This window comes from Anabrus simplex, chromosome 4 (assembly GCF_040414725.1).
Source record: "Anabrus simplex isolate iqAnaSimp1 chromosome 4, ASM4041472v1, whole genome shotgun sequence".
NCBI classification, from domain to species: domain Eukaryota; kingdom Metazoa; phylum Arthropoda; class Insecta; order Orthoptera; family Tettigoniidae; genus Anabrus; species Anabrus simplex.
This window is the reverse complement of record NC_090268.1, coordinates 233,938,793-233,957,131: the sequence shown is the minus strand read 5'-3', so window position 1 is coordinate 233,957,131 and position 18,339 is coordinate 233,938,793. Positions and strand designations below refer to the sequence as shown.

The window sequence follows — 18,339 nt, the reverse complement described above, 5'->3', positions numbered from 1 at the left end:
TTTCTTGATGGATCGTCGTATTGTAGAGACGCATGGACTAGATATTGCCAACAAATTTTCAACGTGTTCTCTTTGGTATTATGATGCCAATTTTAAGTTAACGGTCATTAAACCTGCGGAAATAAAGAATAATTGTGCAACCCAAAAAAAATACGGCATAACGAAAGCTAATGTTCAGCGTCTAAAACTAGTGTAAAAATGCTTACTGTATAACAAAGGAATTCATATGATTTTATAAAGCACATTTTAAGCCTGATTTAAATTTTTTGAAGGAAAAAGTGCAGGTTGTCTTGGATTCGGAGAAATACGGTATTATATTTTTTTCAGAATGAAATTAAACATACACTTTCACGTAGTATCGGATTTCGAAAAATAACAAACAAGTAAACCGTAGTGTGGAAATCATCTGCAGAAATGCAAGTTTTGAACCAAGTGATTGTTGTTTCATATCAACTGTAATGTGTATGGGGGTTTTCCCCATTTTTATACAAAAATAGGATATAACGACAATCCGCTATGGCGAGTACATTTTTCGCTGTTATGAAATCTTGTTATACTGGACTTCTACTGTATTTAAAATACAAGTATTGTCTATACACTGCTCAGAATTTAAAAAGAATGGTATTTCTGTATCGGATGTGCCCACAGCAACAAGGAAATCACTTTTTAATTTTCCGTCATCCCTGTCCGTACGTACGTACACACATCACGAGAAAATGGCTGAAGAGAATTTCATGAAAATTGGTATGTAAAGTCGGGGAATGAGCCACTACAATCTAGGCTATAAATCATTTTATTTACGCTGAGTGAAATGGTAGTTTAGGGGAAGGCCTAAAATATAAATCTTAAATATTTATGTTATTAGTGGTCCTATCGATAAGTACTACATAACCAAAGTTATATAGAATTGAATTTCCAATCATTTGTGTCATAAGTTTTTACCATACCGGCTATGATAACAGAGATATTCATGAATTTGTATTATTGTCATCCCAGTAATTGCAGTTCAAGTCCCTGGAGTAGTAGGAGTAGTTTTGATAGAAATATTTGAGAAATTATTGTAGACAACCTCGTATTTTTCAGTAGGCCTAATTAAGGACACTTTTATTCTCCGTCCCGTGGAGTAGGGAAAATAATAGTAATCCACCAACTGTAATAATCACATAACCACATTTCAGTAGAATTGTAGTGAAGATAAGGTATAATATATTAGATAGTATCTTGCCAGTTATATTCGTGTTTTTCTTCGTGTACGGCAATCCTTTCGATACTTAAGCATTTAACCAAATGCAGTATAGTGTAGTGTAGATACATTGTAGTATAGATACAGTACATTTAGATAGTGCCGTATCTTGCCTGCTATATTCGCGTTATCTTTCGTGTGTATCTATTAGACCATAATACTAATAATAATTTGTCTAAGCATTTAGCTTCGTTGATCTTTGAGTACAGTAGTTCTTGCAAATTTCATTTCTGTTTGTGCTTAGTAGTGACATACGCTACCGGTATCGTAATTAGGATACGACTGAAAGTAGTTAAAAAATTACTGGTGTGTACTGTACTGTGCAGTAGTATACGAGTAATATCCTATTAGAATTTAGTGTGCTTATTTTATTATTGTAAAATATTTGTGTAGTACTGGTGTAGTAGAGGTATCCATAGAAACTCGTACTAAAATACTGTTGTTGTAATTAGGATAGGCTTAATTGCAGTTTGGAATTGTGTAGTTCTTGTGTATTCAGTAATTAACAGCAGCTTTTATCCTGTTAGGGGTTGTAGGATAAATAATAGAGTACGACTAAGTAGTACTGTAGTGTAGCCGTATATAAATTACCTTACAGTCGTGTGATCTTTGAGTACTATCCCAGACAATACATCCCTCCGTTCATTTTTTTTTGTTGCAAATAAGTTATTTTATTTTCTTCTTTTTTTTTTCCCCCATAAAGATTGGCTAAGGAGCGCAAGTGTACGAACTGTGGGTGTGGCGAGGCATTGAGGGGTATGAGGGAGGAGTTGGAAAGTTTGAGAGAGATAATTAGGATTCTCACAGAAGACAGGAAGGAAGATAGGACTCCCTCAAACAATGTACAGGTTACAGTAGGTGTACAAGAGGGAGGGGAAGGAAAGGGGGGAATTGTAGAAGACAGGTGGTCTAATGTTCTAAGGGGAAGGAGACTGCAGGCTAAGGGCTCCATTCAGGATCAGAATTCAGGACAGGTGTCTGTGCGAAATCGGTACAAGTCACTCCAGGTAGAACAGAGGGAAGGTGAGGGACAGGGGACTGTTGGTGAGATGTGTGGAAGTAGGAGGAAGGGAAAAGGTAGGAAAGGGAAATGTAGAGTAGAGGATAGGAAAAGACAGGTGGAACAGGCTCATGTGAAGGAGAAAAGGGAGGAGGAAGTAGCTTCTGCAGCTATCAGGAAAGATAGGGCTGACCAGGAGGGGAGGGGATCAAATGAGGTGGGTAGGGTTGAGGCTCTGGTCATGGGGGATTCCATTGTTAGACACGTGGGGAAAGTGTGTGGAGGAAAGGGTACCAGGGTAGAGTGTTATCCAGGTATTAGGTTGAGGCAGATGTTGAGGAAAGTAGAAGAGAGGGAGGAGGAGACGGAGAAGGTGGTAGTGTTTCACGTTGGTACCAACAACGTAAGGCAAGCTGATATAAGTACCAACATAGTTGGAGATGTGTGGGATCTGGTAAATGCAGCACGGGTGAAGTTTAAGAAAGCGGAGACTGTTATTAGTGGAATGCTGTGTAGAAGGGATACTGACTGGAGGGTGATTGGGGATTTAAATGAGACTATGGAGGGGGTATATGGGAAACTGGGAGTGAAATTTCTAGATCCTAATGGTTGGGTAGGAGAAAGGGATCTGCGCTCAGATGGCCTTCATTTAAACCACAGTGGTACGTATAAGTTAGGAAATTTGTTTGGAAGGGTAATAGGGAGGTACATTCAGGGAAACGGAATGACCTAGGGAGTGGTGATAAGGGAACAAGAAACTGGAAATCAAGTAGGGATGACATAAAATCGTTAGTGTTGAACTGTAGTATTGTAAAGAAAGGAATAGAATTAAGTAATTTAATAGATATATATTTACCAGATATTGTAATAGGAGTTGAATCATGGCTGAGAAATGATATAAGGGATGCAGAAATTTTCTCACGGCACTGGAGTGTGTATCGTAGAGATAGGATAGGAAGGGTGGGAGGGGGAGTGTTCATTCTGGTGAAAGAAGAATTTGTAAGCTACGAAAAAGTTAAAGATGAGACACATGAAATTCTAGGTGTAAGGCTCATTTCTAAAGATAATAGGCAACTTGATATATTTGGAGTGTACAGATCGGGAAATGGTAGCACTGATGCGGATTCGGAATTATTTGATAGGATAGTCAGCTAGCTATGTGGGAAATGATATGGAAAGAAATGTGATTGTAGCGGGAGATCTGAATTTGCCAGATGTCAATTGGGAAGGAAATGCGAACGACAGGAAGCATGACCAACAAATGGCAAATAAGTTAATATGGGAAGGACAGCTGATTCAGAAAGTGATGGAACCAACCAGAGGGAAAAACATTCTGGATGTGGTGCTGATAAAACCAGATGAGCTCTATAGGGAAACTGAAGTAATAGATGGTATTAGTGATCATGAAGCTGTTTTTGTGGTAGTTAAAAATAAATGTGATAGAAAGGAAGGTCTTGAAAGTAGGACTATTAGGCAGTACCATATGGCTATAAAGCAGGCATGAGGCAGTTTCTAAAAAGCAACTATGATCGGTGGAAAACGGTAAATAAAAATGTAAACAGACTCTGGGATGGGTTTAAAGAAATTGTTGAGGAATGCGAAAACAGGTTTGTACCTTTAAGGGTGGTAAGGAATGGTAAAGACCCACCTTATTATAATAGAGAAATAAAGAGTCTAAGAAGGAGGTGCAGACTGGAAAGAAATAGAGTTAGAAATGGCTGTGGAAGTAAGGAGAAACTGAAGGAACTTAGTAGAAAATTGAATCTAGCAAAGAAGGCAGCTAAGGATAACATGATGGCAAGCATAATTGGCAGTCATACAAATTTTAGTGAAAAATGGAAGGGTATGTATAGGTATTTTAAGGCAGAAACAGGTTCCAAGAAGGACATTCCAGGAATAATTAATGAACAAGGGGAGTGTGTATGTGAGGATCTTCAAAAGGCAGAAGTATTCAGTCAGCAGCATGTAAAGATTGTTGGTTACAAGGATAATGCCGAGATAGAGGAGGAGACTAAGGCCAAAGAAGTAATAAAATTTACATATGATAACAATGACATTTACAATAAGATACAAAAGTTGAAAACTAGAAAAGCGGCTGGAATTGATCAGATTTCTGGGGATATACTAAAGACAATGGGTTGGGAGATAGTACCATATCTGAAGTACTTATTTGATTATTGTTTGGTCGGAGGAGCTATACCAGATGAATGGGGAGTTGCTATTGTAGCCCCTGTGTATAAAGGAAAGGGTGATAGACATAAAGCTGAAAATTACAGGCCAGTAAGTTTGACATGCATTGTATGTAAGCTTTGGGAAGGCATTCTTTCTGATTATATTAGACATGTTTGTGAAATTAATAACTGGTTCGATAGAAGGCAATTCGGTTTTAGGAAAGGTTATTCCACTGAAGCTCAACTTGTAGGATTCCAGCAAGATATAGCAGATATCTTGGATTCTGGAGGTCAAATGGACTGTACTGCGATGGACCTGTCGAAAGCATTTGATAGGGTGAATCATGGGAAACTACTGGCAAAAATGAGTGCAATTGGACTAGACAAAAGAGTGACTGAATGGGTTGCTATATTTCTAGAAAATAGATCTCAGAGAATTAGAGTAGGTGAAGCTTTATCTGACCCTGTAATAATTAAGAGGGGAATTCCGCAAGGCAGTATTATCGGACCTTTATGTTTCCTTATATATATAAATGATATGGGTAAAGGAGTGGAATCGGAGGTAAGGCTTTTTGCGGATGATGTTATTCTCTATAGAGTGATAAATAAGTTACAAGACTGTGAGCAACTGCAACGTGACCTCGAAAATGTTGTGAGATGGACAGCAGTCAATAAATAGTATGTTGATAAACGGGGTTAAAAGTCAGGTTGTGAGTTTCACAAATAGGAAAAGTCCTCTCAGTTTTAATTACTGCGTTGATGGGGTGAAAGTTCCTTTTGGGGATCATTGTAAGTATCTAGGTGTTAATATAAGGAAAGATATTAATTGGGGTAATCACATAAATGGGATTGTAAATAAAGGGTTCAGATCTCTGCACATGGTTATGAGGGTGTTTAGGGGTTGTAGTAAGGATGCAAAGGAAAGGGCATATAAGTCTCTCGTGAGACCCCAACTAGAGTATGGTTCCAATGTATGGGACCCTCACCAGGATTACCTGATTCAAGAACTGGAAAAAATCCAAAGAAAAGCAGCTCGATTTGTTCTGGGTGATTTACGACAAAAGATTAGCGTTACAAAAATGTTGCAAAGTTTGGGTTGGGAAGAATTGAGAGAAAGAAGAAGAGCTGCTCGACTAAGTGGTATGTTCCGAGCTGTCAGCGGAGAGATTGCATGGAATGACATTAGTAGACGAATAAGTTTGAGTGGCGTTTATAAAAGTAGGAAAGATCACAATATGGAGATAAAGTTGGAATTCAAGAGGACAAACTGGGGCAAATATTCATTTATAGGAAAGGGAGTTAGGGATTGGAATAACTTACCAAGGGAGACGTTCATTAAATTTCCAATTTCTTTGAAATCACTTAGGAAAAGGCTAGGAAAGCAATAGATAGGGAATCTGCCACCTGGGCGACTGCCCTAAATGCAGATCAGTATTGATTGATTGATTCCATATCAATGCCGAGCCACAAAAATATGGGTAAACAGAAAATGAAAATCGGTATGCAGAGTTGGGGAATAAGTAACTAGTCTAGGCTACAAATAATTTTATTCATCCTGGATAAAATGGTAGTTTAGAGGAAGGTGCCTAAAATTTAATTTTTAAATACCTATGTTATTGGTCCTATCGAAAAGTACTACATTACAAAAGTTATAGAGAATACAATTTTCGATCATTTATTTCTATTCAGTTTTACCGTACCAATTAGGTATGATCAGACTGGTAATTCAGAATAGAAAGAAAACTAAATGTGAAGGCCTACAATATCGAAAGCTCATAAAATTAATCAACAATAATTTTACATTAACCATTGTTTGGTGTGGTGTTCTTTGTCACTTATGCTGAAACTCATCTCCAGCCTGCCTGAATATTGGCGGGAAATAGCGAGGGAGTTAGATAACTTTCTTCTTTTGCATACCATTGTCCTGGTTCATTCATTTTCTGATACTCCTAGTACGTAACACAATGGTTCATCATAGTGTTCCAGCTATTTGATCCCTACTCTGAGACACTGATTGGAATGAGCAGTGTCTACACTTAACGGAATAATGGCAGAGGAGTATTCGCGGCTCATGGCTGTCTGCGGCCTGGTCATTTCAGCTCTGGAACTTTGGACTTTTACATCGGCAGTGTAGTACTTTCGTTAAAAGTGAGGAAATGTGTGGTTTCAACTGTATTGAAGATGATGTTAGTTTTTTCTGTGATTTCATTTATGCTGTAATTTGGATTGGTATACTGATCTAGAGTGATGTACAATTCTTCTGTTATGTTGAGCAGGGGGCCTTTGGGGTTTATGTTCAGGATTTGCATGTCGTTATCGATGTTTGTGAAACTGTGTTTATAGTCTGCGACATACTGTCCTATTGAGGAAAAATGATTGTGTTTTACTGTGTTTATGTGTTCATTATATCGGGTTAGGAAGTTTCTACCGGTGCGTCCAACATAGCTTGTCTCACAGTTATTGCATTTGATATGGTATACCCCTGAGTAGTTATATTTGTTGTTGCTGTTGATTGTCCTGACGTTGTGTATGATGTTGGTACTGTTGTGTGTAGTTCTAAATGCTATTCTTAGGTTTTTTTTTTTTTTTAATGTTAGTTATGGGGTATATGTGGTACATTATTGAAGGTGAATAGTGCATACTCTTTCTTGGATTCGTCTGCTTTTGTTAGTTTGGTTTTGGGTTGGGATTTTATTTTGTGAATGATTTTGTTAATCATTTTTTTCTTGTATCCATTGTTTTTAGCTATGTCGTGAATTAGTTGTAATTCTTTGTTTAAATCTTCTTTTGTTAACGGTATATTGAATGCTCTGTGTATCATGCTGTACCAAGCTGCTCTTTTGTGTGTGTTGGGGTGAACGGAATCTATTTTAATTGTATTTGAGGTATGTGTGGGTTTTCTGTATATTCTGTAAGAAAGGTGGTCTTCATGTCTAGTTATCGTTATGTCCAAGTAGTTCAGATTGCGATTGTTTTCGGTTTCCATGGTAAATTTTATATGGGAGCCTATTGTGTTGAATTTATCTAATATATCAGTTTCATTTGTGGATCTACTGTCGATGATGATGAAAATGTCATCAACAAATCTACACCAAAAAAAGATATTGTCTATTTTATTAATTGATTTGTGCTCTAAATAGTCAATGTAAATTTCGGCGAGTATTCCAGAAGCGGGAGATCCCATCGGTAATCCTTGTTGCTGATAAATAGTATCATGAAATTTAAAGTAGTTGTTACTAATGGCAAAATTAAGTAATTTAATGAACTCTTCTATTTCTAAAGTGCTTAGAGTGCTGTAACTTTTTAGATTAGATTCAATGATTTGTATTGTTCGTTTTGTGGGAATGTTCGGGTACATGTTTATTATGTCCAATGGTGCGAGATTATGATATGGTTCAATCTTTAATCCTTTCGTTCTATTACAAAAATCTATTGAATTCCGTACTGTTTTATTAGCTGAGAATACGTAGTGCTTTTAGAGGAATCTTTGAATAAATTGCAAGAGTTTATAGGTTGGGCTTGCTCTGTAGTTAATAATAGGTCTCATTGGTATATGTTCTTTGTGTATTTTGGGATAAGCTTTAGCAGTTGGTATTTGAGGATTCATTACTATAAGTTTAGAGGATTCTATTTCAGTTAAAAGAATGTGTGTATTTTTTAATAAGGCTTTGAAGTTTCTTTGTATGTTATTAGTCGGTTCTTTACGTTTGATAAGGAAAGTGTTATCTTTATCTTTAAAACGAGTAATATTTGAGTATTTCGTTTAACTTGGCTAATATCTTTCTTTTCTGACGCAGCTGAAATGTTTTGTGTCTGTCCAGTATCTCAGCAGATTAGATAGTGGGTAATAATATATTAATATTTTCTTTTTTTTTTTTTTCAAACAATCCACTTGATATTTTTATGTTCTCTACTCACAGCCTTGGCCTCCTGTGAACTTTTAAAATTATAGTTCACTTTATATAATTCTTGCTTATGTGGTCCATACCACCACTCTGACGCCATTTTGGAATACGTCAGAAAATGCAATGGGCACATTATGTTCTACAATAAATGATGTAAATAAAGCCTTGGCATTCGTCACAGGATTTACATCTTGGTTTTTACATGAAAAGTACAGTTTCTGGTTCCTTTCTACACACTGGACACACTCGTTTGCACGTTTGAGTATATCGCACTTTCTGCGATGCGCAACTGATAAATCACACCTACATATAGCAATGTGAATGTTGGTCCCTTCCTGGATTCACTGAAACACGGAAACTCTTCCCTATAAGCACTTTTAAACACTGCATATATCTTTTTTAACACTATGCTCAAAACAAAATTAAGACATACAACCAAGAAGCACTACTACATGACATAACACAAGCACTTAAGCAGGTCCTGCCCCGGGTAGACGTCTATGACGTGCTACTTCTGAGGTTAGGTTACTCACTTGCAACTTCCACTTCTAATTATTAAGCTATTTGAGTATTTGACAGTATTATAGACCAAAGAGGAGCACATGGCTGGCCACCATGCCCCGTGCTGCTATCCGGTTGTGATTATTAGAACTACTATTGACCAATCATATTCAGCCATAACAGAATGAGGAAATGCGTGGGAGTTTAAAATACAGTAGGAGTCCATTATAGCAAGAATTCACAACAGCAGAAAATTTACTCGCTCTAGCGGATTGTCGTTATATCCGATTTTTGTATAAAAGTCAGAAAAACCCCCATACACATTAAAAGCAGTATGAAACGGCAATCAGTTTGTTCAAAACTTGCATTTCCGCAGATGATATCCACACTACGACTTACTTATTATTTTTCGAAATCCTATACAACGTTAAAGTGTATCTTTAATTTCATTCTGAAAAAAATTTCAGTTTCGTATTTCTCCGAATCCATGACAAACCCCACTTTTTCCTTCAAAAACTTTTAATCAGGCCCAAAAAGTGTGTTGTAAAATCAAATGAATGCCTTTGTTGTACAGTACGCATTTTTATACAATATTTAGACGCCGAACATTGGCTTTCGTTATGCCGCTTTTTTTGCGGCTGCAGAATCATTATTTATTTCCGCGGGTTTAATGACCATTAACTTAAAATTAGCATCATAATACTGAAGAGAACCCGTTGAAAATTTGCCGGCAGTACCTATTCCATGCGTCTCTACAATACGGCGAATCATCAGGAAAATATTCTTGCTGTCTATAAAAACTGTTACGGAACTTTTACCAAATACATGAGAGACAATTCGTGACACTTCCAGATATAGCCTTGTTAAAACGGGAGACAATTCGCAAGTGGCGCTTCTAGTGGCTTGACCTGAAAATTCGCGCTAAATTAAAATATCAATGGAAATGTATATACGAAAATGGATAAATAAATTACGTCCAGAAAGAAAGTGTTACTAAGATATTAACGTCAAAGTTTCTAAAGCAATTCTGGACAAATAAATGTAGAATTATTTAACAGGTTATTATTTAAAGACTGAAATTAGACACATAATCAAGATGTGAAATGGACTGCTGTGAAAGGGCTTGATCTTTCATTTATGCATTACTTCTTTTAGCTTTAGAATTCCTGCCTGAACGTTCACGGCTAGATTTTTCTTTTTTCTCATTTAAAAGCATTGTATCATCGTATTAAGACACTTGTCAACAAAAATATCGGCACATTCCTTACACACATGATTCAATAAATTTACATTTAAGAGCTGGATAATTTCCCTTTTAACTTGAAGCCTACTAACAGAAAGAAAATCTATAAATTTAGCCTCAAAAACATTCAAACTTTCCCTATAAGCAATACTTGCCATAATGCCATTACATTAGGGTAAAGAAAATTTGCATCATAATATTGTTTCAACAAAATATGTACATTTCTTAAACCACCCATATTTTCTTCAGTGCTTGACAACGCATTACGGCATTCCAAATGGCGTAACTTGGAACACAACCAGCCACACTCATATGCATATGTATTTTCCTGAATTAAATCAAACTCACAGATCACACCTACAACACATCGGTATTGAAGGTTAACTGCTGCACTATACAATAAACTATGCGTATTATATTATAAGCCAGTTAAAATATGGGTCAAGCAGGTCAGAAGATTATGAAGTACTATAAAAATCTCTTTGTCACTGGAAGAATATATATGCAAACACAATGTTACTTACATTTTCTTGTCACGAGGGGAACAGAAGAAAGACAGCGTATTCTTTTCTACTTCATACTTACTGCAGTCAAACACAGCACATACCTTTCCCCTCATGTTGAAAGGAGATATCACGGAATGACATACGCTGCTATTTAATTATGTCAACTCACTGAAAACGCATAAATAACACCAAAAACTTCACACACAAATATACGTGCTCTTATGACAGAATCAGTAGTTCTCAGGTCAATCCGCTAGAGAGAGCTCTAATAGCTGTCCCTCAATATCTCGCTGAGTGTCGCGTATTGTCTCTACTGTATTTGCTTTTACTCGGTGTCAGATATAACCGGCTACCGCTACACGCACGTCTCGCTTTCCGGGTTTGGCCAACTTCAGCGGATAGCTAGGCCTAATGGCAGACGTTGAAGGTCAACGAACGAGTTTATTGCACCACGGTACGGCCCTTCCGCCATTGCGTTTTTCGTGTACATATCTCACAATTACATTTTCGACTTCTTTAAAGCGTCCTTATTGCAGACCGCTGAATGCATTTTTTTGTATCTTTGTCTTCGCGCTGACGCCAAATATTGACTTAGTTAGGCCTATGCCATATTTTCTTGCAGCTGCACAATTATTCTACATTCCCAAGTGTTTAATAACCATTACCGGTAACTTAAAATTGGCATAATATCGACAAGAACCTGTTGACAATTTGCCGGCAATACCTGTTCCATGTATCTTTATGACTATCCATTACGAAAATATTCTTGCTGTCTATAAAACTTCATTTTACTACGAGTCAGGTACAGTAGATGCTTTATAACTCTGCCATTGAGCAGCCTTGGCCTTTCTACGAATTTGAATTTTGTGCGTGCATGCAGGGGTGAAAAGAAGCAGCGTGGTTATTGCGAGAGTTGCCAGTGGTATTCATTACTGTTAGGCTGCGAATTCAAGACGACCCTTGATTTTTTGCATGAGAAACTGAGGGGAAAAAACGTTGTCTTGGATTTGGAGAAATACGGTATCACTCCAGAGTTTTCTTCTTCAAATAGCGCCATCTAACCTAACCGTATATGTGTCATGAAAACATATCTGATACGCATGTAGAGAAATGAGTTATCCTCGCTAAAAATTTACATGTGAATAACCTTTCCGAAATTTAACTAGACGCGAGAAAATGTGAACTATTCTCTGAAATCAGTGATGTACTCTGCCATATCTTGAGGTGTATCACATTCTTACTTTTCAGTATATAACATTAAAATTAAGACATTGTTTACTTCAGCCGTTATTTTTAACGAGTTAACAACTGCTATCGGCCATGTTATTTACGCATTTATTATGAAAACTTGTTATTCTCTTTCATTTGAATTTTCTTTAGAGAATAGCGGTCGTTGGGTATTACTAATCTACTTCAACATCGCCTTCGAATGTCGACGAGAGACCTCGCAAATGCACATAGTGAGAAAACTACACCGTACCAAAGATGATCAATCGCATTTTGTGACAAACGTTTTGGTTTCCTTATTCAAACAGCGTAACCTATCCTAACTTAACCATACTATACATATGAAAAAACATACTTCAAGCCCCACTAGAGAGATGATAATCCTTCTTGCTATAAATTTACATGATAATAACCTTTCCATAATTTAACCAGAGGCGAGAAAATATAAACTAACCTGTGAAATCGATTATGCACTCTGCCATATCTCGAGGTGTAACCCATTTTTACTTAATTGCAGTATTTAGCATTAAAATTAAGCAATCGTTTAGTCAGCCTTTATTTTTAATGAGTTAAGAACTGTTATAGGACATGTTAATTTACCCATTTATTACGAAAATATGTTCTCTTCCATTTCAAATTTTCTTCACGGAACAGCAGTCGACGGGTATTACTAATAGACTCCGACATCGCCTTCGAATGTACAGACAAGAAATGTGTTCCACCTATCAATACTTATTTATTGTAATTTATTGTAATGGATTACATTTATTGTAATTTATTGTAATGGATTACATTTACAATAAATAAGTATCGATAGGTGGAACACATTTCTTGTCTGTACAGTGAATCCAATAAATACGGAAAATGAAACTTATAAATAATAATCACCTTTGAATGTCGACGAGAGAACTCGCTAGTGGACATAGCGAGGAAATGATACAAAGATAATCAACTGCATGCATCATAATCACTGAGGTGCATAAATATCGATAACAGAAAAAGTTGCGGGCGCTTAATCGCTCGTAATAACGGATGTGTCAGTGATAGGGCTCTTGCTGTAACCGAAGGATAATACACAGTTTAATATACGAATTTTGAAGGGACATCAAAATATTGTTGGTATAACGAGGTTCTCGTTATAAGCCGTACTCGCTATAGCGGACTTCTACTGTAATTCGAAAATTACTGAAACTGCTCTGAAAATAGAGGGATCAGTCCTGGCAATTGGGAGATAGGGAAGAACAATAAAAAATTGGGAGAGTTGGCACGTCTCTACATAGTATCTTGCGTGCATTGTGTGCCCGTTGTAGTTTATCCTGGAATTCTGGTTTTGCATCTTTGTAAACCCGGTGACAATATTCGAATAGTGGAAGAATGAGAGTTTTGATTTGTTTCTTCTTTAGACTGAATGGAAAAGTAAATTTGAAATTGTTTAATGTACCGTATGTAGTGTGGAGGAAGCTAATCTACATGCAGATGTCTGGTTCAACCAAAAGAAGTGGTCGATGGTTATTCCCAGATTTTTTACACTCTGGCAGAAAGACAAAACTTGGAGTTGAAGCCATACATAACCAAAGGACATGCGGTCAATTGTTAGAAATGAGTCTTGGGTGGGCAATTGCTTTGGTCTGGGATTTGTCTGGGTTAAGTAGAAGTCCATGCTGACAAGACCATTTGATTACTGTTTATTTTATTTGTTCAATTGCTGTCAAAACATCTGCTAGTTTTGCATGGATGTATACGTCATCAGCATAAATGTGATGTTTACAGTGTTTAGTTGTTTCACTAGACCAGTGATAAATACTGAAAATAGCAAGGCAGCTACGGTCGACCCTTAGGGTACACCTGCCTTTACATGTAGCCGTGATAAGAAGATACCTTACTGAGCAAGTTAGCTGTGCGGTTAGTGGGCGCACAACTGTGAGCTAACATTCAAAAGATAGCGAGTTCAAACCCCACTATTGGCAGCCCTGAAGATGGTTTTTCATTGTTTCCCATTTTCACACCAGGTAAATGCTGGGGTTGTACCTTAATTATGGAGACAGTTGCTTCCTTCCAACTTCTAACCATTTTGTATCCCATCGTCACCATAAGACCTATCTGCGTCAGAACAAAGTAAAGAAAATTGTAAAAAAACAAAATATAAAGAATGTTGTATATAAGTACACCCTTCAATAAATATTTACACCAGTGACCGTCATGTCTTGATGGGTTTCAGCTAGTAAAAAATAAAAATTATAATTTGGAAACCAAGCACACCAGGATTTGCTGCAAGGCCATAGTGGTACGCCAGCATAATGAAGTAAACTGCTCAGCGGTCTGCAGTACTTTATACCCCCACAAGCTCAAGAGAAACTCACTCAGCGGGTACCACTCTGGCAGTCAACGTGTTAAAGTCAATGGCCTCAACATCAAATAAAAGTTTTTCAAGAAACCAAAAGTGTGTAAGGCATTTTATTAATGCTATCTTACAGACCTATAACACCCATGTTAAACTTACAATTCACACTGAGTTGCCAACCTTTACTTAATTTAGTATCTTCACTCGCATTAAGCCAAGTGAAAATTGCTAATGAAATAATTTACTTCTATAAACCTTCATTAGGTAATGAAAAATTAGTAGTGAGAACGTGTATAACAACAAAAGTCTGAGTGCAGATCATATATCTGTCCTCGACAATAGGGCGGTACGCTCCGAGCTGTAAGTCGTGAAATGGTGTGGAATCTGCCACCTGGGCAACAGCCCTAAATGCAGATTATTGATGATTGATTGCTTGACTGATTGATTGCTGGATTGATCAACTGATTGATTGAAAAAAGATAAAATGGAAAGAGTCTGCCTACTTCATGTGAATATGAAGAAGTTCTACTTACCATGCACGTGATTAATAGAGAAACTTTTACCAGGTGCTATATGAAAACTTCCTCCAACCTGTTAACAAACATAAAAGTTCAAGTTTTAGCTGACTGATCAAATAACCATAATAAAGGATCAAAATGAATGAAAGTAAAGAAAGTGAGATAAAGATCTCAAAGTAATGCAATATTTCAAGTAATCAGGACATGAATTTATGACAGATTCAGGACTGGACATGGAAATATAGAGAATTCAATCTCAGAGTGTTTTCTAACATAGTATGGAATCTATCGGGTTGGTCCTTAAGTCTGTAGCAATTTTTTTGTAAGTTAATTAAACACAAACATAAGAGAAAAAAGTTAGTCATCAACAAAAATATATTCTCCTTCATTATCTTCAACAGTCTGTCATTTTTGGAGTAGTTTTTCTATTCCACGCCTGTAGAAATCCTGTGGTTTTGAGTTTAAAAAGTTGTCAAGCCATGTTCGGAGCACATTTTCATCAGGAAAGGAAGTTCTTTGAAGGTTGTTCGATAGAGAGTGGAAAAGATGAAAATCTGAGGGCACAACATCAGGCACAAGAAGTATTATCCAAGAAACAATCACCGAAACAATAGCTAGGATACAGTTTATGGGTAAATTTAGTCACTAATTTCAAATAAACATACCAGAGTCCAACAAGGGGATGGTGATACAGGAAATATTAGATTAGGAAATGAAGTCTTAAAGGAAGTAGATGAATATTGCTACTTGGGTAGAAAAATAACTAACAGTGGCAGAAGTAAGGAGGACATTAAATGCAGACTAGCACAAGCAAGGAAGGCCTTTCTTAAAAAAGAAATTTGCTCACGTCGAACACAGATAATTTTTGAAGACTTTTATCTGGAGTGTGGCATTGTATGGAAGTGAAACATGGACGATAACTAGCTCAGAAAGGAGAGATGGGTAGACTGAATCATGAATGAAGAGAGACTGAATCGAATTGGTGAGAAAGAATGACATGACACATGTTAAGACAATCAGGACTTGTTCATTTGGTTTTTGAGGGAAGTATAGGGGGTAAGAACAGTAGGGGTAGACCAAGGTATGCACATGACAATCAAATTAGAGTAGATGTAGGATGTAGTAATTATGTAGAAATGAAAAGGTTAGCAGAGGATAGGGTGGGATGGAAAGCTGCATCAAACAAACCTACATGACTGATGACTCAAACAGCTCAAACAGACAAAGGAATCAGTAAGTGCAAGTTTTAGACATTATTTTGGACTTTTGCTATGTCACGAAAACAAGGTGAAATTCTTTACATTTCGCAGAGAACTCCACATCCTCAGAAGAAAATCTCTACTGTTCACAAGGAAGACTTCTCCAATAATGAAGGTTTGAATTTAAGAATGCTTTACCGTTGGTCTATAGTAAATGGTACTCTCATTCATCACCAGATGGCTCACTGTATGCTAGCCTTCCAAGTGGGAGCTAACGACACCATCTAAGTTCCAATTGAGATATTCCTCATTACACCGTATGTGCACTGTGAAGGAACAGCAAGAGTCAAGACTGAAGTCTTCCTCGTGAAAAGTCACGATTTTCTTCTGAAGACATGAAGCAAAGTTCTCTGCAAAACAAAAAATTTCACTTTGTTTTCTTGACACGGCAAAAGCTCAAAAGCTTATTATCACGCCTATAATTAGGGGCCCGTGAAAGCATCGATCCTAATAAGTGAAAGTTTGTCTGCCAGTGTCAGATTTTCAAAAACAGTGCAACAGAATACAGGTAATTCGCTGTCAAATTTATTTGAGAAAACTAGTACATGGGTGATACGAAAAAAACAATGCTTAATTGTTCAGAAAATGTAATTCACCGCATGGTGGTAGAACTACAGAAGACAACTGTAGCATTCATTATTTCCCTGTTAAAATAACAGAGTTCAGAAAATATAATTCAGGAATTCCAGTGCCCGAAGCATGTTGATAGAGGAGAAATTAGCTACATTTCCGCCTTACCCCAACCACCACCACCAAGCAGCAGCTTGATTTGCACTCTGTATAAAAAGATAATAAGTTAACAACTATTTTTCATATTAATTTACTTCTATGCTTCATTTCCATTCCACACTTCACTGGATCATGTAATGCCAGTTGTATGCGTAGCTTGGGCTGAAAAATTCAACTCTACAGCCATTTCTAGGAGTTAGTCTAACATGCTGCTCTACAAAGGACAATATTATAAGAGCAGCAGTTCCCAAATTTTCCAGTCTGCAGATGCCTTGAAAAAAGTAATAAAAATTTCATGGACCCCCTCTGAGTTTTGAAGTTAAACAAACAGCAAATATGTAATAACTCTTACATTTTAATTGAAATGTACTGAAATAAAGAGGTAAAATTATAATATGAATGAAACCAAACACAGTTTAATGTGAACAGTGAAGCTGCTTTTGTAAAATTAGCTCTGTAATGTTGGTTTTATTGTCTATTGTCACCCTAGAATTCAAGTTTGGTTTCTTTTTTTTCCCTTCGATTTCAAATATATGAGGTGGATGAATGCAATTTCACAAAAATAGGTAGCAGGGAACATAGTTAAGCACTTTGAAACATTACTTGGCAGTTCAGGATAGTCAGTCACAACATGTAACTGAATGTCAGCTAACCGTAATAGTGAAAACTGTAGTTTTATGAACCGTCGGTTGAAATTTGTGCCAAAGAATATTCTTCTTGTAGCATAAGAGAGAGGTTGGCTGACAGCCCAACAGCAAATGGATTCCCTAGCCACATGTCACTTTCATCCGTCACTACAAAACAGGCTCTACTCCCTTAGTGAAAAATGCAGTTACGCGAAAAGTGACTTAATAACACTGAGGATCTCCTTTGGAACATTTTCTCCTGACATCTGGACGAAATCTACCATCCAAGGGATTTGATTGAAGATATCAGAGCCTAGTCTCTGAGGTCACATCTTCAGCTTTCCTTATCATTCCCTCAATTTTATCTCCAATATTAAAAAATGAGAAAATGACGACTTACTCTATGTTTATCTTAACAGTGTCTGCAGACCCTTCAAATACTGCTACAAACCCACTTCTGGAACCTCTGTTATAGAACATACAATATCAATTAACTGGTTTTTGTAAAATAAATTCTTACTCTATTGACTTCCATATAGCCATAAATTTGGCATGCTTCTGTAAAAGCAGACTTCAATTTTTCAGAGTAATTTTCAGACTGGCATTGCTTGATGTCTTGTAAGTCTGGAAATGCCCATTTTTTCCGCCTATAAGCATCCTTTACATCTTCGCATGTGTTGCAACACCTAAAATGTTAAAAATGACAGATTAAAGACAACTAGAGAGCAAATTAGAACTTAATTTTAATCAGTTACAATACTGAAGGTGAAAATAATTCAAATTCACACACTGATTGCAGCTGAATACTACTTTAGCATGTTTGAATGTCAATCATCACTAATTCAGTAACTATAGGTTGGGAAAGGGCTAGGACTGGGAAAGAAGCAGCCATGGCCTTTGTTATGGAACAGCCCCAGCATTTGCCAACAGTGAAAATGAGAAATTGTAGAAGACTACTTTCAGTGCTGCCAATGGTGGAGTTTGAGCCCACCCTCTTCCAAATGCAAGCATACAGCTACACAGTCCATATTGTACAGACAACTTGCTTTGTAATCAGGAAGGATGGACTA

The 18,339-nt window shown here is 36.9% G+C and overlaps 1 protein-coding gene across 1 annotated transcript in view; it reads right to left on the bottom strand.

Moving 5' to 3' along the window:
• Window positions 1–18,339, bottom strand: part of LOC136871819 (endoplasmic reticulum-Golgi intermediate compartment protein 3) — a 138,726-nt gene that overhangs the window by 93,037 nt on the left and 27,350 nt on the right. The window contains exons 6-7 of the mRNA XM_068227218.1: window positions 17,790–17,955; window positions 14,671–14,728 (exon numbers count right to left, since the gene is read on the bottom strand). Coding sequence (XP_068083319.1) covers window positions 14,671–14,728; window positions 17,790–17,955 — 224 coding nt within the window. The remainder of the gene's footprint in view (window positions 1–14,670; window positions 14,729–17,789; window positions 17,956–18,339) is intronic.